This window comes from Centroberyx gerrardi, chromosome 6 (assembly GCF_048128805.1).
Source record: "Centroberyx gerrardi isolate f3 chromosome 6, fCenGer3.hap1.cur.20231027, whole genome shotgun sequence".
NCBI lineage: Eukaryota > Metazoa > Chordata > Actinopteri > Beryciformes > Berycidae > Centroberyx > Centroberyx gerrardi.
In genome coordinates, this window is record NC_136002.1 from 26150968 (window position 1) to 26173569 (window position 22602).

Genomic DNA, 22602 nt, shown 5'->3' on the forward strand with positions numbered 1-22602 from the left:
GAATGGTCATGCGAGTGGTCTGATGGAAATCAGAGAACTTAGCTGTGTGCTGTAAGGCGCTGATTTCTCATCCTGACAGCGCTGACAACTGGACACATCAGGGACAGCTTCCCCTCTACAGTGTAGTTAATGAAAACACCATCTCCTGTCACCGACACTCCATCTCCGACATAATGGAGCTTTGGGTATCAATATGTGAATGTCCTGTAGCGCTGAAAATTAATCTCTGGTGCCTAACCTGCGTGATGAGATGTGTGAATAATTCACAGCATCTTGTTTATCTGACCTTGAATGCGTATGTGTGCGTGCGTGTGTGTGTGTGTGTGTGTGTGTGTGTGTGTGTCTGTTTGTTTCACTAGCTGGGAAGTACTGAGGTTCCTGTTGTCAAACCTGCGCTGGTGGATGGAGGAGTATCGTTTTGATGGCTTCAGGTTTGATGGAGTGACCTCGATGCTGTACCACCACCATGGCATTGGTAAGGCTAGTTTATATACAAAACACATTTCAACAACTGTGTGCATCAGGACTGCATAGTGAGCGTAGAGCGTATCATTCTCTTCTCCTTCAAACCCATAGTCCCATAGTGCAGTATGTATTAACATTTCTGTTTAAGAATAAGGAGAAACCGGAGTTTGGCTGCCAGGGCTGACTGATCCCAAACCAGCAGGGCCAGCCTTAGTGCGCTGCAATTCCTTATCTTCACAGCATGTTTCAATGAAATCACATTAGGTTACAATTTTGCCACTGGCCTTACTCTAGTGTATTAACCTGTGTATTTAAGGTCCCATATTATTCAGATTTCATGATTTTGTTTTCAAATATACTTTAGCCCAGGATGAGAAAAAAGTTCTTCATGATGTTTTGCAAATAAATGTAGTTTAGTAAAAGGGGTCTTTATTACATTAATTTGAAGACTAAGTCCTACAGGCAGAACAGCCAAAATACTGGATCATGATTGGCCGACAACAGCAGCTTCTCTAAGTCAAATCCAACCTGCTAACTGGAGGCTTTCCAGTTCAAATGCTGCACTGCGGATAGTCTGAAACTGCCTTTAAAAATGGATTTTTAAAAGTGCAACTTTAATCTAACCATTCAAATTTTGTCATTGTCTACATTAAACATCTTTGATCACATATGTATACTGTATAAAAAGAGAAACATTTGAATTCTTATAGGGCCCATTTTGGAAAACATGGACTTGCATAATAATACTTGCATAAAAATCGCCCAAATATGTAGGCTAATATACTTTTAATAGTGTAACAACACAATGTCCATTAAGTATGTACAAAGTGTACAAACGTAATGTACTAAAATAGGTACTTGCATTCAGTCAGGTAGTCTCATTGAAATATAAATCTCTTTTTCAAGAGAGACCTGAAAACATTCATAAACTTGACAAGGAAAATACATAAAATAATTCATACAGTTACACATAATGTGCTCATGTTATGATGTGTCTCATTGAGTACTAGTGTGTGTTATTGTGTACTTACAATGCAATTTGTCTAGTTATATTTTTCCATAGGTTAATACATAGGTTAATACACTGGAATAAGGTAATTATAAAATGTTAATGAACATAATTATTTGAAGAAATGACAGTTGTGTCTTTATGGTAAAACAGAAATTTGTCATAGATTTGAAAAGATCAGCAGCAAGATAACCTGGAACTCCAAAATTGCGGAGTGAAGGAGATTTTAGCAGTAAAGTTTGGGTTGTTTGGGTGGTGTATGAGATATTTATTCATGACGTGGGTGTTTACTCCTCAGGCTCAGGCTTCTCGGGGGACTACAGCGAGTACTTTGGCCTACAGGTGGACGAAGACTCTTTGGTTTACCTGATGCTTGCCAATCACATTCTACACACCCTTTATCCTGACTGCATCACCATCGCAGAGGTACACACACTCTGCCACACACTTAACACTCTTAACATTCACTTACTTTGCAATGGCACTGCCCACAGCTATTACTAATGAAAGCACTTAATAGTTAGTAATAGCTTGCTCAAGTATTCATTGGTATAATTAAGAAATAATGCACAAGTAAATGGGATTTCGCTATTTTTGGAATGTAGTATAGGATTTTTCCCCTTAATTCGCGGGTTGTCGAGTAGTAATGATGTGATCTTAGAGCATTATACCATGCAGATGGAAATGCTGAGGCTGACTCCCGGGGAAGAAACCTGTGCACACAAAGAGAAAATGTAATATGAAATTGTGTGGCTTCTCTCCAGGACGTGTCAGGGATGCCTGCTCTCTGCAGAGGAGTGGCAGAGGGAGGACTTGGTTTTGATTACCGTCTGGCTATGGCCATTCCCGACAAGTGGATCCAGGTAAGACTCTACTTCTTTCCAATCATACTCCTTTTCTTGCCCTTTATGTCGTTTTTTTTGTAGTTTTTTTTCTTTCTGGCAGCTCTTACTGACACCGCAGGCCTTCATTACTGTAGGTATACCCATACTGAAACTACTGTATATGCTACAAATGGAGAGAAAACATTTGCTTTCAGAGCAGGGATGAAGGATAAAGGGAGTGAGAGGGCATGTTAGGAGAAACAAAACACTTCTGTGTTATATTTCAGCTGGGCCTATTGCTAAGCTTTTGAATCTTTTGAAAAGCTTTCAAGTGTAAAACGTGTTTAGCAATATGGGGACGTAAGTAACATGTCCTTTATTTTTCCTAGAAAAAGGAAAGGGCCCACACACTTTGATGCTGTAATGCAAGTTTAATGGTTGTTTCGAGCACAAAGGCTCTTTGTCAGGTCGAAGTCATGAGGAGTTTGCCACATCCATATATATACAGTAGTAGTATATAGACTTGATGCAACATGCAGAGGGAGTAGAAGGACAAAATTTCAAAAACATTATCAGTGGACATCCGAAATGAAGGGGAACAACACTATAATGCACGGATGCTTAGAAAACGTTGTATTTACACTACTGACAATATAATGTATATAGAGGCAACATAGTAGTAGTCAGTTGTCAATTTTTCTGTTTTTTTCATAATATTGACACCACACTAATGTAGGTGATTGATTCAATTTTCTTTTTTTATTCTGTTTTCTGATCCTTCTTTGCGTTTTTATTCTGTTTTACTGCTGAATTTTGTATTTGTTTTGTGAAGCACTTTGTCACACTGTTAAGAACGGTACTATAGAAATAGAGGTTGTTATTATCTATTACTATAAATGTTTTAAAATAAGTTAACATGGCAAGCTTGATTTAATTTCACTGTTTTGATAACCCTGCGCTGTACTGTACTGTAAAGCAGAGCTGCCCTCATAAAACCCTGACCTCAGTAGATTTGCTCTGCGGCTGACCTGGTGATCCTGCAGTCTGACCTCTTGTGTGGAGTGTGCTTGTGTTGTTCCCAAGAAGGGTATAAGCAGTAACACTCATTTATTTGCAAATTAACATATTCTATACCTTTGATAAGAAATAGACATTCATGAACACAGCTATACATTCATAAATAACATCTGTGGAGGGATACACTTGTAAATGTAAAAAATTACAGTCACATGGATTTTTTTGGCTGTTATGGAGTGTGCTGCAGAGTCTCTTCAGCTCTCTGTACTTCAGATGTGTCTGCTGCTGTTTTCATTGGAGCTTTGAGGGGGCTTATCAAATTGAAGAAGGTCTTTTTATGCTTTTTGTAAAGCAGCGCTGATTATATTTTCTGTTTTTCCTTAATCGTACTTAGAGTGCAAATGGGAAATGTCATTATTTATCCCTTCAGACATGAATATTTGACAGCAAAGACACACAATTGTTATTGAAAACAATATCGTTTGACATATCATTCATTGAAGAAGACCTTTTTCTTAGATCAGTAGTTATGAAAAGTGTCAACAGTCTTTGCATGGATATATGTTTTAATTAGACGCGAACGAGGAGAAAGGCAAGCTTTCATAATGTTATACGAAGGCCATCTAGTCACTGGTCCCGGCTGAAATTCCTTTTGTGATGCTTTCTTTTTAAATGGAGGCATTTCAATAGCCTGGCAGTCAACTTTACATTCCACTTTGCTTCATTATTCAGTCTGAGATGTCTGTCCTTGGCGTAGCTTTATATGATGCCAAAGTAAAGGTTATTTTTTCAGTTTGAATTCAACGGTGTGTTGATTTTCCCCCAACCAGTCAGACGATCTTAATAGTTGAACAATCAGAAGTTGCTGCTTTCCCAACAACAACAATTTGTCCCAGCAGGCTTATCTGCCTCTGAGGGTGTTGGGAAGAGTGAAGGCCTTGGGGTAAAATGCCCTCTTTTGCAGACATGTTTTTTGACCATTTTTTTTCCATGATTGGTTAAGGTTACATCAGTCATGCCACACATTATCAGGTGTAGCTCTTTGCTCTGCTACGTTCCGGTTGAGATTTAACCGATATGTACTCACTCAAACACCGAAAAACAAACAACAACATCCTGGTATTTGATGTTGGAGGAAAAAAAAACCTACTGAATTTTCAAACTCACACAGAAATTGTTGCATATCCGAGGACACAGGATGATGCTTATTTATCAAGACTGTTTTACACACAGTCATATCAAGCTGAGGGTCAAGTCCCACCAAAACAAAACTGAATAAATTGTATTAAGGTGCCGCTAAACAAGAGCAGTATGCAGGATATTTTGAAGCAATGGAGGCATAGAGGTTAGAGAAGCATAATTTACTCATTTACAAAAAAGTAATATTAATATTAGTTTCCTTATTTCTCCCTGGAAGCAGTAATTTGTTTCACAGCTTGTTACATTACTCTTTCGTTACACCCTCCAAATTGGTGATTGCATCTTCTCTTCAAAAATCAGCATAACTAAATTGCCTCGTCTGTGCACTAAATGATTTAGGTAACCAAATTGGGTGATGTCCAATTATCTTCTTGTCATCCTGTAGCTCGATACAATCAAAGTAATGAGAATACTAAACCTGTCTGCCATTTCTCATCTAGGCTAGCTCACTGCGTGTCCAAGTCTGCACTAGACATATTTTGCAAGTTAGTGCCTCCAAATATCAGAGAGAGGTAGCTGTCTGAAAAATTTGAACTTCAATACCCAGAAATCCTGTAATGTGACGTCTGTAAACTGCACACAGCACGCTGGTGTTTACCAACCAGTTTTATCTAGACGGGTCATTCGCGCGTTTAGGAGACCGCAAGTAGGGCGAATATATGGGGTGTCAATTAATGGGGATGGGACGCTCTTCTCGATTGCAGCCCCGCTTTGTGATTTTGGCTGATAAAGAAGGGGTTTATTTTTACCTAAAAATCTTGCTTAGTGGAGCTTTAATATTCTAATTCAAAATCAAAAATAGAAAATTACACGCACCAACAATGACTAATTGTGAGGAAAATGAATTGGGTGATGGGGGCGGGATGTAGTTTTTAATCAATCATACAGTTAATAATTCAACCTCAATCTGGTATTTGGATAGGATGATACCAGGTAACAGCTTACATTTTTTTGATTTGTAACTTCAATATTATTACTGAAATTTAAATAGTAATTTCTAACTCTGGCAAAAGTAATAATATTACTGAGTTATGCGTTACCACCCAACACTTGTGCTTGTGACTGGAAAGTCACCAGTTCAAATTCCCACATCAGCTGGGAAAATCTGGGCACCAAAAGTAATATTCTTCCTCCCTCCACAACTACTGCCGATGTGCCTCTGGGCAAAGCACTTCCCCCCCAAACTGCCCCTTTTGAAGATGCTCAATGGCCCGCAGTGGGAAAACTGTTTGTACTGTGCAGCTAACAGGTGTGCAAATCCATAACTGTAAATTTGTGAAGCAGGGCATCACAGGGAAAGCGCATGCATACCCAGCAATCCTACCTGCGATAAATAAAGGTTAATATAGTATATTTATTTATCTGAAATTTGGTTTTCCTTGCCGTCTACACTTGAGAGGATATTGGTGCTAGACTATCTACTCTCAGAAATCTTTATCGGGTTTGATGCAACCTGTGCACTCTGTTTTGGAGCAATGGTTGGAGCTTCTGTTGGAGAACTTGGATAAATATTTTTTACCTGAGATCAGTACATAATTCATAATTTATTATCTTGGTGTTTGCTCATGTATTCATAGCCACGCCACCCATTCATCGCCAATGTGCGACAGTGTTTTTATGAAATCCGCAAATATTCCTTAGAAAATGCATTTGTGGGAAAGCGGACAGTGGGGTTTCTCTGGGGATTGTGTGTATCTCTTTGGGTTGGCCAGGGTATTGTGGATGAATGTGGATCGGTTCATGGCCTCTATGTGTGTGTGTGTGTGTGTGTGTGTGTGAGTAGCATCTTTTTGTAGTGCCAACATTCACATGCCACTCTGCTGAACAATTTCATACATCTGGGCAGGTATGTGGTTTATAATATTTGTTTTTTTTATTATCGTCGTCTGGTATTGGTGGAATAATGCTGTTTGCAGAATACCTAACAAGGTTATCTGCTGTGAGATTCATGTAAAGGGCTGTCTTTTTATCCACTGGTCTATATTGAAAGTTATATTTACTCATATTTTTGGTAAAAAAGCAAAGTGGAGTGTGTGACCTCAGCGCCGCATGCATCCTCTCACACTACAGTTTCTTGTGTTTCTCGATGGGGGAAGTCTATGCATCGTTAATCAAGTCTGTCTCTCACAGCGGTGGTTTTTACTCAGTAGCAGGGAGGGGGAGAGAGAGAGTGAGAGAGAGGGAGAGAGAGTGAGAGAGAGAGAGAGAGAGAGAGACAGTCCCAGACTTGACCTTCCTTAGTGATGCTAGCTCTAGCTGTGCGGCAAGCAGTGCCGTACCGCTGAGACGTAGCCTCCTCCACGGTTACCAGAGGTTTCACAGGATTATCCTCAGGATGCCTCTGGAGACGTTGTTGCTGCTGTTACTTTTCAAACAATATTGCTTGCGATGCAATATTCGTTTAGATAGTTCCTCTAGTTGCATTTTTTTTTTTCCCTTTAAACGAAATTTGTTGCTTCCCCCGAGGAGACCACGCCATGTGAATCGTAAAGCCGGAGGAAAGCAAGTGAACGCCGATATTCATGTATTTCTGTGCAGGGAAGCGTTCATGTGCTCTCGAACATGCCTTGGTATACCCAGTGAAGTGCACTCAGGGTTAGCCTTGCCTCTTCTCACAGAGTGTCAATTAGGAGGGATTTGAATGGACTGAAGTGGAGCCTCCAGTGAGGTGTGTGTGTTGCAGAGAAAGACACATGGGGGGTGGGGGGGTGGTGTGGGGTGCGGTGGGAGGTGGGGAGGGGGTCAGAAAGACAGACAGAGAGAAAGACAAAGAAACAGAGAGAAAGAGTGAGGGAGGGAGGGAGGGAGGGAGACAGAGCAACGGAGCTGGGTGTGTATTTATAGATTCACATGTGTGTGTGAATGAATCTCCCTCCCGGTTCCTTGAGCCGGGCCTCACGCTGCGTTTCGTCCTCAGCATGACTGATTGATATGACTCATTTACTGGCTGCGGAAAGCTGTTAGGACCAACAGGCTGTGAAAAATTAAGATATCCTAATGAGAGAACCAGATAAGGCGCACAGCACAAGTTTGGATGATTCGATCTGATTACGACCATAAAATGCTGTCACTCCTAATGGATAATGTTACAAAAGCCCTCTAATTTAACAAGCACCCTTCCCTCCAGCTACAATAGATTGAGATGTAATTGAAACAATTACAGGCGGAGGAGGTAGAGGGCTAGCTGGTCGCAGCTCGGAAAAGAGAAGGGAAGGCAGAGAATTCTTTGGCATCCCCACTTTTTTTTTTTTTTTTCTTTCCCCAGCTCTTAAACTTGAACGTCCTCCCAATCAATTGTCCCAATTTCTGTTTCTGTCCCTCCAGTTATTCTAATTGAATGAAAATATCAGTCTGCACAGTTTCTCCCTCTATTAGTTTGAGGGGAGCGAAAAATTTAGTTTGGTGCTGCCCTCACTCTGGAAGCGCAAACCATTCAATTAACATGACTTAATAAAATTCAGACTGCCTGCAAGCGCTGACGGGAAGCAGCTTGTTTACTTAAACATGTCGGCGTCTTCACCGCTAGCCCATAAGGGGCGCCCCCTGTCTTTGACCCCCTCAACCGGTGTCGCCCTCCGCTCGCCTCCTTTAACGGCGGAATTTCAGCTTCATCCTGCTTTATTCTATTAGCTAATTGCACTCTGAGGCCTTCCTTGTATGTTGTGTTAGCTGGCGGTTGCAGGATTTAGACAGTGTTGGCTTCTTCAGCGAGGCTTATTACAGGGAAACTGTGAGGTGAGCGAGGGAGTGCCTTTCAGTAGAGCTAAGCCACAGGCAAAGACATTTGCGTGGGCAGAAAGTTCATTAATTTCCAAAACAGTGAAAATATAAAGATAGGGAGGCATTAGCTTGATCCGTGGGATTGAGTGTTATACTCCTCCTCTCTCGGCTCACCTCTTCCTCTGGGGGTGGCACTATATGTGTGAAGAGCGGATGTCCCCATAGCAACGCAAACCGAAACACAGTTCCAATAGATGTGTTTGCTAAAAGAGAGGAGGTTGGATGCTCAGGCCAGTCGCCAAATGTAAAACAAGGGCTTTGCTCTAAATGGCTCTCTGCCTCCAAGGCTTTTCCAGCACCTCAGGACGAGGCGATGGAAGTGGAGGGACCCTTGAATCACTCACAGTATGTCAGTGGCAGTAAGATGACCTCATCCTGCACTGCGCGATTTTTTTTTATTTTTGGCTCTGCCTAATTAATCTGGGCGCTCTGGTTGGCTCCTGACAGCAGGCTTGTAAAGTAAGATTTGTGCACTGCTCATTATCATTGATGAAGTGGAGTGTCAGTGGTGCCAGGCAGCTTGGCTGGTCGGGGTTGATGTGGGTGAGCTGGTGGTAGAGAAGTCGTCCACCCAGTCACTCCTGTCTCTGCTTCGACAGTTCCACTCCCAGATTAATTGCTCCCAGACCACTTTTGCGGTTGAATTGAATTGTAATGATTCATAAGGAAGTGCAAAGTGTCTGATTGTACGTGGATGTGGAGGCGGCTGGGATGATCTCGGGGGTATATTCTGCCGATTCACTTGTTTAGCTCTTTTATTGGAGCTGGTCAAAAAAAAAAAAAAGAAGCCAGCATTTAGGGGATTTATTTATTTTCAGCTATTATTGCCCTCTATGTTCAGCTGCAGAAGTAAAATTCAGTACAATAACAACAAAAAGCAGTTTTCAAAATAGTGTTACGATGTGCCTTCCAAAGAATAACACTAATAAAGAACAAAATGTTTACATGAATCAAAAGCGGGTTTGCATGAAAATAAAACTGGCAAATGCAATCAACATAAAATGGGTTTGTTGAAATGTGATTTTTTTTTTAATTTTCTTTTTGAAGAAGTTATTTTAAAAAATAATGCCCAAGCTAAGCTTCTCAGGCAGCAGGGGAACTGGCCACGTTTGGTGTTGAGCTTAAATTTAAGAATAGCCAGCAGGGCTTCGTTTGAGAATCTCAGGCTCACAGGGAGTTAAAAGATCTGAGATTTTGTTGTACATGTAGATGACAAGTGCTTCGCCGAGGCTTTCTGGTGGCATCGGTAATGACTAATATGGCCACACAGGCTAGGTGAAGAGGAGTGAATGTGGACAGATGGTGATATAGACCGGGATACCCTCTATTTAGGTGGACCAGCCAGTTCATCTCAGACATATTGATCGGCACAATTTACTCTCTTTACTCAGAGGATTATGGCTCTGTAGAGTAATATAAAGGTTTCCTGACATGTCAATCACCTGTCATGGCCAATTCCACTGAGCAGGCTTCAGCCTGTCACCGAGATGGGCTCGCCAGCTCCCCCGCCAATCAGACAGGCTGCATGTCTATCACCGGGGGTTCTTGGAGGGCATAGTTAAGTTCACAACAACTTGCTCTTTACACTCACTCTTTTTTTCTCATTTTTCCATTTAGGAGCGATATTGATACTGTGGTTGTCTTTCTAGCATCTCGCGCTCGTTTATTAAAACATCCCTCTGCCCTCTGCTGTACATGTAGCTATCTTGACTCTGCCCTGTGCCTCCATTTGCCTGTGCAAGTTTGAGTGATTAGGGCCAGTTCCTGTTCGCGACCATAGCTGCACTGTGTGGGCAGATGTACTTGTGATGCATTTGTTGGTTGCCTGCATTTCCTTCTGACCTCTGCAAATGACTCCTCGGCAGGAAGTGTGGATGTGGGCAGGCCAGAGGCAGGGCATTGATTCCACGGCTGGATTTATTGTTGAATCCCTCCATTTGGATGAGAGGCTCTGACCTTGCCCATCTCAGGTGGGGAAGGCTGATGCCTGACTACCCATGGGCTGTAGGGAAGTTATTAAAAACTCCATTACCGCCATTCAAAGATAGACATAACTCATGGTGGGGATATAGAGATGTCAAAACAGAGATTGATCTGCAAAGGAAGTGTAACCCAGAGAAAAGTTAAGAAAGGTAGAAAGACTGCCGACTGCAGAGCCAGGACCCAACGCTGAGCTTCCGCCATCAGTCAGACCCTGAATGGATCTCTCAGCTGGCCATCTATCACACCTTTTCTCAATAACCCCTCCCTGTCATTGAACAGATCCTGAAGGAGTTAAAGGATGAGGACTGGGACATAGGCAATATCGTCCACACACTGACCAACAGGCGTTATGGAGAGAACTGCATAGCCTACGCGGAGAGTCATGACCAGGTAGGCCATTACCTCATGATCCCACTTTACGGTTTAAGTAGCATTAGCGGTATCTAGCTGTGGCTAATTGAATCTAACCCAACTTGCCAGGCTCTGGTTGGGGACAAGACTCTGGCCTTCTGGCTAATGGACAAGGAGATGTACACCAACATGAGCTCCCTGATTCCCATGACACACATCATCGATCGTGGCATCCAGCTGCATAAGATGATCCGCCTCCTCACTCACGGCCTGGGCGGAGAGGGCTACCTCAACTTCATTGGTGAGTCGTCATGGTGACGCACACTGACACTTAGACCTGGGAATGAGTTCAGTTACACCTAAATGATAGTAAGCAGTCGTTAAAAAATAGTAGCCTTGAGTGTTTTTCACAGTTCTATAAGATACCTGTGTTTTGGTGATTTTTTGTTTGTTTGGGGTTTTTTTTTGCACAGTTGATTTTCTTTTTACACACATTCCAATTCATTCATTTGAATCTTTTAACCTATGTTTAGGCAACTGTGGTGATTAAACAGAGTAAAAATAAATAATGACACAAAAAGGCAAAGAATTCAGCCTACATTTTTATAAGTGTCAGAACATCTGTCATATCATATATCATATTAGATATCATATAACACATATCACGTATCCTGTCAAATCATATGCCATATAGTCATATCATGTCATGTGTGTCATATAATCATATATCATCATATAATCATGTCATATCAATATATAACCATATCAGCTGTCAGTCTGGTGCAGTAATCTGGCAGTCACAGTGAAATCGAAGATTGACAGTCTGGTTCAGAAAGCGACGGGGGTCACGGGTGCGAGGCAGCATCCTTCTCTTTGGTCCATTTTTTTGAACAAAACAGGCGAGGAAAATCATTTCAGATCCCTCACATGTATTCTTCCTGCATTTCAACTTGTCCCCTCAGGCAGACACTACAGTCCCCGAGTGTTCACTGAACAGATATAAACACGCATTCATTCCCCTGTCCATCCAGCTCCTCGACAAGCAATGGGCAGAAATAATAATATAAATATTTAATTGATAATGCTATCCCTGCTGTCTTTATTTATGCTGTTATAGGTGTTATCTTTTGTAATGTAGTGTCATTTGGGGGTGTCATAATGTTTTATTTATTTAGCAGTGCGGTCAAAAACAAATTGTACCTCGGCAACAATGAAGAGATTTTAATTCATAAAGGCTTGAAATAATAATAATCCTTGTGTCACTTGTTCCATCTGGGGGAAAACGTGTTCCACTATTAGACTTGTTATGTTGCTTTCATGGATATATCTCTAGAGTAGTTTTCCACCAACGAGTCAAGGCTGAAGATAACCATCAAAGAAACCTTTTGAAGTGCGGTTGACATTGGTTAATATTCACTTTCCAGAGCTCGTGCTGAAAGGCAGGACAAAAGCTGTCTAAAATCAGATAGGCGTTTCAAATGGAACCAATCCTCAGTCACTGTTGAAATGCTCCTCATTTTCAACACATCATCTAAGCTGTGGTGTGACTTTATCGTGGCCTGCTGGTAAAGATAATAAAGTGATAATTAATGATGTTGGAAGTTGACCTTGGCTGAGGGGAATGTGTTTCCGTGCTTGTGGTGGTCTCCGGCTTAATGTAAATACAGCATACGCTCGCTATGCACAGCATTTTAGCTCCACCTGGTGACTAGGTGTTCTGGCCAAGCTGTGTGTCCTCTAAAAATCCAGATAATTTAAGATGACGCCTGTGCTATATTACCATAAATTCATACTTGTTTTAAAGCACTGACTTACACACTTGCTTACTTTAAAGAGAGTGAACCATCCTCTCTTCCTTAACAACACTGCAAAAAAACGTCGATCTTAAGGAGTCATTTAGTCTCATATTCAGCCTTAAAATCCTATTTTTCTTAAACTCAAGAGAAAAATTCTGCCAATGAGGTGAGATAACTCCACTTGTTTTTTGAATTTTCTAGAAAATGAGTGTCAGTCTCTTGAAACAAGTCAGAATAAGGCAGATCACTGCACTACTATCAAGTAAAATGACACTTGATTCTACAAATTTCTAGAAACAAATTGATTTGCATTGGAAACAGGTGAAGTTATCTAACCCCATTAGCAGATTTTTTCACTTATTTTAAGAAAATTTGGATTTTAGGACTCAATAAGAGGCTAACTGACTTGTTAAGATGGAGATTTTTTGCAGTGAAGCAGTGAACATCTCATATTCCACGTGCGGTGGAGTAGCCCCTTTGGACCAGTCAGTGACAACACTTAAAATTTCTGCTATGTGGATTGATATGGGGGGGAAAGGCATAATTAAAGCCGGTTTTCCTTTGATGGACAATCATAACGGCGTAGCTCACAATGAAAAGGATGTCAGAGAATTGACCCCATGTGGGCAGTTGAGGGACAGTTGATGGTAATTAGATCTGATTCTTTGGCAAAAAGTGTAGCTCAAAACATGCTCTGCTGCACTCTCTGATCTTTGTCTTCCATGGATTTTTTGGTCCTACATTTTCTGTCAACCTTCTGCCATCCTGTGCAGCTCCAACTGCTCAGGTTTTATGAGCGGCGTTTAACTTTGACTGACAGGGCAGGAGCAACAATATGGCCACATTCGTTTCAAGCCTAAAGCCCTTCACCTAGGGATTAATGAGACATGGGGGGAAAAAAAACAAACATTTTCTGATTATTTGGACATAATTGTGTATTGTGCATTTGAGCATACAATAATAGAGTAAAGTTTCTAGCTTTTTATATATACCTTTTATTAAACTGGTAATCAGAAGATGACACATTGCCATAATTTTGTAAGGGAAATGGCACAAAATGTTTTTTAGCATCAGAATTATCCTCATCTACAGTAAATTCAAGAATTGACCCAGCAGCAACTAAACTATTTATGGAATGGATCATACAGTATGTTCCAAACGCATAACAAATTACCAGTGATTTTATCAAGTTGATCGATCACCTTTTATGAGAAAGATGAGTTTTAACTAACATATTGTCTGTTTGTTTGTAGATTCCTTGCATATTTTCATCACATACAGTATGCAAATTGCATTACAGTAGCAGAAACACAGGCTCTTATGGCTGTCCAGATGCCGCTGAGCGTCTTATGTCAGGTGTCGACCGATTATTTAAAACGTGACGAGGCCCTGAACTGATCCACTCAATCTGGCTAAATGATACAGTATTACACTAAATCAAATCTTGAAACTTGAAAGGGCAATGCCACTCATTTTTTGAAATTCGCCATATTCATCAAGCCAAGGCTAGTTCAGTCACTTTGTGTGGAAAATTAACTGTTCTCTTATAAAGCTAGAAACCACAGAACTAATGTTCTGACAGTATGTGATGTTGTCAGGATGTACTTAAGGACCTGAAATTACCTGAAATTATCTTTATTATGTTGCCATTAATAGTTTTTCAGCATTAATGGGGGTGAAAAGGTCTCCTATAAGAAGCAATATGCTGTACTGCATATATTGCTTTTCTTTGTATTATCAAATAAAGTACATCAAATTAGAGCTGCTACAGTGACAGTGATTTGAAGGCTGAGATTCAGTTTTCAACTTTATAAAATGTATAAAATGACCTTCACTTTATATACGAACTAGAAAATGTGTCTGTAACTACAGAAAATCAACAAGGGTGTTCTCACAGTCGTCTCTAACTCTTTGTAATGTCTCACATCTTTAAAGTATCAACTTCAGAATTCTTCACCTTTTTTTTAAATGTATTTATTTATTTTTTTCTCCCATCTGCAGTAAGTGGAAACAAGTCTCACATTGCCTTGTGAAATCTGCCCCTAATGGTGTTCTTGCTTCTTGTACTGCTGGCTGTGAGAAGTTTTTAACCTCCAGATCAAAGATCACTCAGTCTGCACACAGTCTGCCCCGGTCTGGACTGGAAGCCACTTATTGCCAATTTCACCACAGGACCTTATGGATACTGTATCACATATGAGACCGTCCTCCAGTTCTTTAGTTATTCTGACTAATATCCTCAAAGGCGTTGTGAGGACCTAGCTTGCTCTTTGATATGAATATTTCTCTTTCCACCGGTTGTGATCCTGACTAATTTAAGATGGCAAGTGTTTAGCCTCAGCTGAAAAAACCCTCCATTGATCCATTCAGCCTTAATATATATAGACCCATTCCCAAGGTACCTTTTTATTGAATTTTGGAGACTAGATTAAATTGAGATTAGATTTTTTGATACAACTGTATCGAAACAAGTTGTATAGGGGGTAGACAAAAAAATTCAGTCTTGTTTTTGTAAACACTGTTGTACTGAAATTGCCCTTCTTAGAGTTACTAATGATATCCTGATGAGTGCAGATTCTGCCGTGTATTAGCATTACTTGACCTAAACAGAGCCATGACATCAGTAATCATGTCATTCTAATTGATAATCCATTTGTGATTGTGCTTCTTCTGCTTCTTCAATGATTATGTATTGCGTGCCGCAAGGCTCAGTTCTGGGGCCGGCTCTAAATATAACCCCTTTGTCATATTATTCTCCTTTCACCACTATACTTATGATAATATACTGTGTTACTTAGTTCATCTAGTAATTTTAAAGGTAAAAAAGCTTAAAAAAAAAGAGCTGGTTCGGAGTTGTTTTTCCAGCCTAAGAACATTGCAAAGATTAGAGTGTGCACAATTCTGCTACCAGGTTTCTGACAGGAGACTAAATGCATGGAAGGTCATATTAACCCTATTTTACTTTATATTAGTTGCCTTTTAGATGCCTTTTTAGTTGCCTTTTAGAATTTTAGAAGTAAAGATTTTACTGATCACATTTTCTTTCACCGACAGGCTTTTATGTAATTACTTTTTTCCTTTTTTATGCCTGTGGTATTTACCTGTTCTTGTATAACCCTGTCATGTATTATTCTATTTTCCAGTTCATTCTCTTCAGTGTTGCGTCACAGATTTGAGGATATGGGACAAACTCTTCTATCTTACTCACAGAACTGTCCTATAGAGCACAGAAAAAAACAGAACTGGAATGAATACGCACGCCATTTTTAAAATGAATACTCAGCGAACTGCATTCCATTTCCTTAAATTCTAATTTGCTGAATTATTCAGACAAATAAGACAAATTCACAATTCAAACTCTTAATATACCCCATTCTATCAACTGGATTGAAGAGAAGAAAAGGCAGAGATGTGGAAAAGAGAACGCTATGTAGGAGGCTGAGAGAGAAATAATGTTCTCTTTTGAGAGTTCCTGTCTGACTAAAATAACCGACCCCAGGAAGAGTAGTTGCTACCTTGATAGTGGCTAATGGGGATCCAAATAAATAAATGCCATTATCTCTTGATAACAGTAACTAATGGATGACATTTTTTTTTTTTTTTAAGATTTTTTTTTTTTTTGTTCTGAAGAAAAGAACAAACCAAAACAAGAAACTAAAAAAAGCTTATGTTTGTAAATCCCCAAAGGTACAAGCCTCAGTTCAGCCCCGAGGACTTGGCAATGTTTAGGGCATCAGACAAGCATTAGCGAAATGCTTAAGCAAAGAAAAAAAATTTCAAGTAAATACGAGATGACATGCCGTGTCAATGGATCAATGGCTGCAGAGTCATTTAGTCAGTGCTGAGCAAGAACAAATTGTTTGAGCAAGCAAATCAATTTGAAGTGCCTAGCCTAGAAAAACCCATCTATTTACTCATGACCAATAGCAAACACCACACAGAAAGAGGACAGAGGGAGCATCAGTATTTGCGATGCTGAGAGATGGATACTGTAAAGGTTGTTGGAGTGTCAATGACATTAAAGCGGCAAGTGGCGTGGCAGTAATGAAACGCCTCAGTGGTTTTATCATTACATCAGCAGGGATAGAATGGAAGCACTCTCACTTCCTGACTTTCAGGGCTCACAGAGACTTAAGATAACCTTGCAGATTTACAGTCTAAATTATTAGCTAAAAAGTTCTCCTCCACCAATCTGTATTCATGGAAAGCTACAATGCAACAGGCAGCCATTATACTGTGGCCTTGGACGGTGAATTGAAATCCAGCACTTCCTCCTCATACATTTCAAATAGATTATCTCACTGAAAGCTTACTGGGTTTTCAAGCTCTTGGTTTTTGATGAACGTGCTGATCCCACCTCTGCTGTTTGACCAGTAATGCTTATTTAATGTGCACAAGTGGGAGTGCGAGTGTACATTAACACCCAGAGTAACAAGAAATCAATCAAGCAAGTGCAAATAATCATTGGAACATGTCTTCAGCTTGTTTTTTTTTTAACGCTGCGCCTAAAACCTTCTGTGACTCCCTCCCCTCCCATCCCCTCTTGATTCCCTCATTGATCTTGCTTTGCCAGAATCCCTCCAATGGAAAACACATTGATCCTTGGCTCCTTCTTGTGCTGCTAATTACTGAGGGGAGTGTGTCACTGTGAGGCCCTTATCTGATGCAGGGCTGTGCAGAGGAGTAATGGGATGTGCCAGCTAGAAAGCTGTCTGACATAACCTTGTGTAAACACGGTTGCCCCCCATTAATCATATCATTGTTGGAACCACCATAAATTTAAGCATTGAGATGATCCTAAGAAACTTGTGTTGATTTTTTTCCCCACCCCTTTAATATCAGTTCAAAATCTTACGTGAAACACACATTCTGAAGGTCCCAATAGCAATTACATATTCGGCAGAGCCCTCCGATGAAATGCACAGGTCGCAGCTAGGCTTCCAGTCAAAACAAGTTGCACAGGTTGACCCTCGGTGTTGCTTGTAAAGCCGAGCAACGCTGGCTAGGCCAAACGGAATTTCACAGCATTGGCGTTTTCATTTCAGAGAAATATCGGCTGAGTTGAACCTACTTTCTCTAAAACCTTTGATAATGACGGGCCGTTAGTTCAGATCTTTCGATTCCAGTAATTGACCTAAGTTTCTCGAGGAGGGGTTGAACCGTTACATGTTTGAAGCTAGAAGGGAATGGAACAGTAGCCATAGAAATATTTATGATAGATTAAAAAAAAACAAAAAAATCGAATGACTGTGTGAATAACCTTTTTGGAGCGATTAATAGGGATGTCTAGAGCAGTGGTTCTCAACGTGGGGTCCGGGGACCACCAGGGGTCCTTGAGGGGGTTCCAGGGGGGTCCAGCAAATTGATGAATTGTTTAGCATTAACTTTAGCATTATTTAATTTATAAGAAATTCAACACAATTAGAGAATGTAGAAGAATGACTATTTTGGTCATAGCTTCACTGTTATCTCTCTACCTACAATACAGATAGTCATGGAATTCTGGACAAAATCATATCTGACAATAAAAATATTCCCAGATTTGGGTCAGAGAGACAAAATCTCATCAAATGGGGGTCCGTGGCCCTAATGTGGACTAACCTAGGGGTCCTTGATATGAAAAAGGTTGAGAATCACTGGTCTAGAGGACAGGTATGTGTGAGCGGTGGGCTTAAACTCAGACAAAAAAAAAAAAAAAAAGAGGTCCCAGACATCATTGGAGGTCTCAAGCCTAATATTCATAATCCCCTCCTTCAAAAACATAATTCTCTTACTCCTTAGGCTTTGACGCTATGACTGGGAGGGGAGCTTTCACTGTAATATATAGCATTGAATAGGACTGTAGAGTTATGGAAATGCTCTGAAATACAATTAGAGAAATAATATCACTCATGTATCTGCTTTCTGACACTTTTGGCTTAGAGTGTCATAACATTGCTGCCAGCGCAAGGTTTGGTTTTCTCTTTTTGTTTTGAGGTGTGATGTTTTATACACCATTTAGGATTTGAAGCTGCTTTTTATAAAACCCTAAACTAAACCCTAAACCATACGCTATACTAATGTGTGTGTAAGTCCAGACAACCAGATGGAAATATCTCAAGGCCTTCAGTTTACTTTACTGAACAGTTTTTCAGTTTAGAGTTAGAGTTTCAGAGTTAGTTTCCCCTAATTTTCCAAAGCTAGCCTTAATTGTTTTCTTTGTTTGTGATATTTTAGGAAGCAAATCTTTGTGTGTATTATTCTCTCACTCCTCACCATATTTCCCCTCAGATCACCGTGCCCCAGCTATATTATGAGACACAAATTATGTTTTTATTTATGTGTGTATTGGGGGTGAGAATCCATCATATTTCATTCTTGTACAGAATGTGCTATCTGGTTTATTTCAGCTGTGAGGAGGCAGAGGAGGGTGATTATCATGGTGATTAATGCAGGCATATGGGAGGAACATTGCTGTATTATTGTAGAGGAGAGCTGGAGAAGGAGGGAAAAGATTAACTAATGGAGGTGTGTCTGATGTGTTTCTTTAAAGCTGAACTGAGATGCAGAGTCACAGGCTTCCACGGGGCACCGAATGAACCTCTACTGGAAATCAATCAACTCCACTTGTCTTTAAAATAACAGCGGGAAACTGAAAATAAACACAAGTAAACAGAGGCTAGTTCATTTATACAGCTAATTAAGTGTGGCTCTTTTGAAAGCTTTTATCAAAGCATGGGCGTGTATCTGGGCTTGCTGTCTTAAACAGTGATTAGCAGGCAGACCACGTTTTTTCCAGAGTTCTCCAGCCCCTGTGTTTGCTTGTGTGTGTGTGTGTGTGTGTGTGTGTGTGTGTGTGCGTGTGCGTGTGTGTGCCTGACACACGCTCACAGTGCAAGTGGATGATAAGGAATAGCTTACTGCTGCCTGCCCATTAAAGGAAAAGTCCACACTAAAATACTTTCAGACTGTAAAAAAACTGCTATTGGTGATGTACCTTGCATTCCTGGGTCCATTTAGTTGTTTGGTGGTGTATTTTTCTTATTCCTGCGGATAATTGGCCAAACGTAGACGACGTGATGTCACGTTGAGATATTTCCGACGCAGCTACAATCGAGTTTGATGGCAGAAAAATGTCCAGCTATCTAAAGCATCAACTGTAAATGTCAGGTTTTGGTGTCAGACCCTCAGAATCAAAGAGCGAGGGCTTCTTTCTAGATTTACCGTTTTTGCACCGACGTTCAACAATCATACAGGGAGAAAACCATCGTAGAAGAGGCAGAGAGACCAATTTCTGCACTGACAGTAGCCTCACTAGACCAGAATGCAATGCATCTACAGCTTGTATCTTTGCGGATCCGTCGTCGGTAGAAAAAGAGGTTACAACACCCTCTTTGACGGCTTTTTTGTCATTTGGGCAAGGTACACTACGACATCGCTCTATCTCCGTTCTCAGTTTTTCTCGACTGGAAAACCTAACCGTCTCCATCTACTTGTATCCAACACAAAGATCCCTCTTCTCTCGGGGTCGTTGAAAGTCATTCTGGGAAATGTAGGAAATCACCAACTGAAGTAGAAGCAGAGGAGGCAGGTTGAGGGAAAAGTGGATTCCACGAAAAAGTAAATTACGACACTTCATTGCAGAATAACTCCTGGAATGCGTTTAACGTCACCGATTGATGATATCTAACAGTGTAAGAGTATCGCAGTGTGGATTTTCCCTTTAAGCAGCACCTAAGGAGTGAGTTCCCTGCGGTAATCATGGGGCTTTTTTCCTTAGGTGGTGCTTAACAGGTGGAGCCCATAGCACATTTGAGGGTATTCTCCTTTCATGCCATTGCTCCCTCTTGACATGTTCTTGATATCATGTGATTGTTACTTGCATACAGACAGCGTTATACTCACTGCGACCGCCTTTCTAAGGAACTTTTTTGTATTCATGTTTCTTTCCTTGAGGGAAGGTTGTCAACTTGCAGCGTGTCCTTGTCATCCTTCATTCAGAACGATCCTCAGTATCTTACTTGTCTTTTCAAGTGGGCTGAGAATTACCAGTACATCAATTCATCTTCTTATTCAAGGTTACGCTTGAGTCAAGATGATCACACCAGGAGGATCAGAGGCTATTTTGCATTCATTATATTGTATTTACCGAAAGATGAGCTCTTACTTTGAGCAAAACCGAGGTGGTACCTGCATCAGAATCAGAACAGAAATGGAAAATATGAAAAAAAATATTTTAATTTGCAAATATCATCCTTTTCTATCAGTTAATTTAGATAGTGAATCAGTTAATTTACGTGATACATGTCTACACTTAAAATATTTGATTTGCTGTACAAATTCTGTATCTCAAAAACAAAAATTTGGTGGAAAAAATATTTCGAATGTTTCATTTTTTTTAACAGCAAAAACATGTTTCCTTCATAGTGCCTTTGAATATTTTGAACTACTTGAAGTATTTCTGAATATTTATTGACTTTGACAATGGTGCAGAAAGTCATCTGATGTATGAAGAAAGACAATATTCAATATTTCATCTTTAACAGTATTCAGTCTTAAAAATCCATTGCCATGTGTCATTCAAACACTCTTGAATAAGTTTCCTTTCTGCGAAAACTGTTTGAACTTTGAAATAGTTACGTTGTCACGAAGAGTAATTAAAGCCCATGCCTTGTATGATGTTTAATTTTTTTTTTTTTTCCACATATGCTAAACTAAATAGGTGTCCTGTGTGCTGCGCGGTGAGATTATTTGCATGTGGAATAATAAAAACGTGAATTTTCGAATGCACAAAGAATATGTAGCTTACACATTCCTGTTGGTGGAGTGGAGGAAAGAAAGTCCTCCTTTGACTGCCAGCGTTCCAAGTCTGAGGTGTAATTCTCTCCTTTACATTTCAAGTTCAGCTGTGTGGGAGGCTTATTATTTGTGCAGATGTCACAAGAAAAGGCTCTCTCTCCCTCCCTCCCTTCCCTCTCTCTCCCTCCCTTCCCTCTCTCTCTCTCTCCCTCCCTCTCTCTCTCTCTCTCTCTCTCTCCCCATCTCTCTCTCTCTCTGCTGCCCTAATTCCTAGGCAAGTGCTGCAGTGGGCTTGTTCAGTTGGCAGTCCGCGGCTTATTGTTTGCTACTTCTTTAACACCTACATAATGTATTTCATTAGAATCTGCTGTCACTCCCTGTCCGTTCCACTTCATCCCATCACTCTGATTTTTCTTCTTTTTTTTTTTTTTTTCGGGGGTGGGGGTGGGGTTTCTCAGTACCCGAATAAACAACTAGCCTCTATTCTATTGTCATGCTTCTTTCCTCTGCCTCTTGTCAATGCGTTTCTTCCTCTGCCGGGAATTCAATTATCCCGACTGTTGTTTTATGATGTTGTCTTGACATCCGATGACGGATTCATTATCTCATCTCTCTGCATGACAGGGCAGTTGCATCAGGACTGCTGTCTCATAGACTTCTGCGGATTCAGCTTTGCATGTGGACTGCGTAGCTCCGTCTCCGTCTGAGATGCTAGTCTGAGGTTTTCACTCAAGCCCTTGCTGGGTTTCCCTCTCAGCTGAAAGATACTGAGGAAGCTGAGCAATCTTCTGCAGCAGCTGCACACACACACACAAAAAAAAAGTACAACAGGCACAGTTGTGGTGCTTGAGAGGAGACGGAATATTTCAAAAATTTAGCTAATGCTTTAATAAACATGAATTAATGAATGCTGTGATAAAGAGAGATCTCCTGGAGAATTCCCTCTTTGTGCTTATTTGTGTCAGACTTATGAATAGTTCTTTGCAATTTCTCCTCATTTCCAGCGTCGACTTGAAGTTTGCTCTCTGTTATGAAGAAATATTATATAAATATATCCTGTTGAATTAATTTTGCATATATTTGTTGGAAAAGTGAGTCCCAAATGAAAGCTCTGGGATTTATTTGCACTGTGTTTCCCCTTGTTTTGGCTTTTTTGAAGCTTTATTCATGAAAGGGCAAGTTCCTGGGTGCCAGGAAGGGCACAGTTGGTGAAATGTTGCAAGAGCTTTGTCGCACTGTATTAATATGGATAGTGCTAACCTTTTGTTGGGGTATAAAAAGAGGCCTGACTGTACAATGGTTCAGGTGCCTTTGATCTTTTTTTTGTCTTGTTAAAAATTGTCCAAACCCTGAAAAGGACCTCATACATCACAGTGTGATACAGTATGCTAATTCATAG

General features: G+C 40.5%; 1 protein-coding gene across 1 annotated transcript in view; it reads left to right on the forward strand.

Moving 5' to 3' along the window:
* The window catches only part of LOC139931264 (1,4-alpha-glucan-branching enzyme), a 71652-nt gene that overhangs the window by 26243 nt on the left and 22807 nt on the right, over window positions 1-22602 (forward strand). Inside the window, exons 8-12 of the mRNA XM_071924727.2 lie at window positions 360-475; window positions 1773-1900; window positions 2239-2337; window positions 10558-10668; window positions 10759-10930. Of these exons, the coding sequence (XP_071780828.2) occupies window positions 360-475; window positions 1773-1900; window positions 2239-2337; window positions 10558-10668; window positions 10759-10930 (626 nt within the window). The remainder of the gene's footprint in view (window positions 1-359; window positions 476-1772; window positions 1901-2238; window positions 2338-10557; window positions 10669-10758; window positions 10931-22602) is intronic.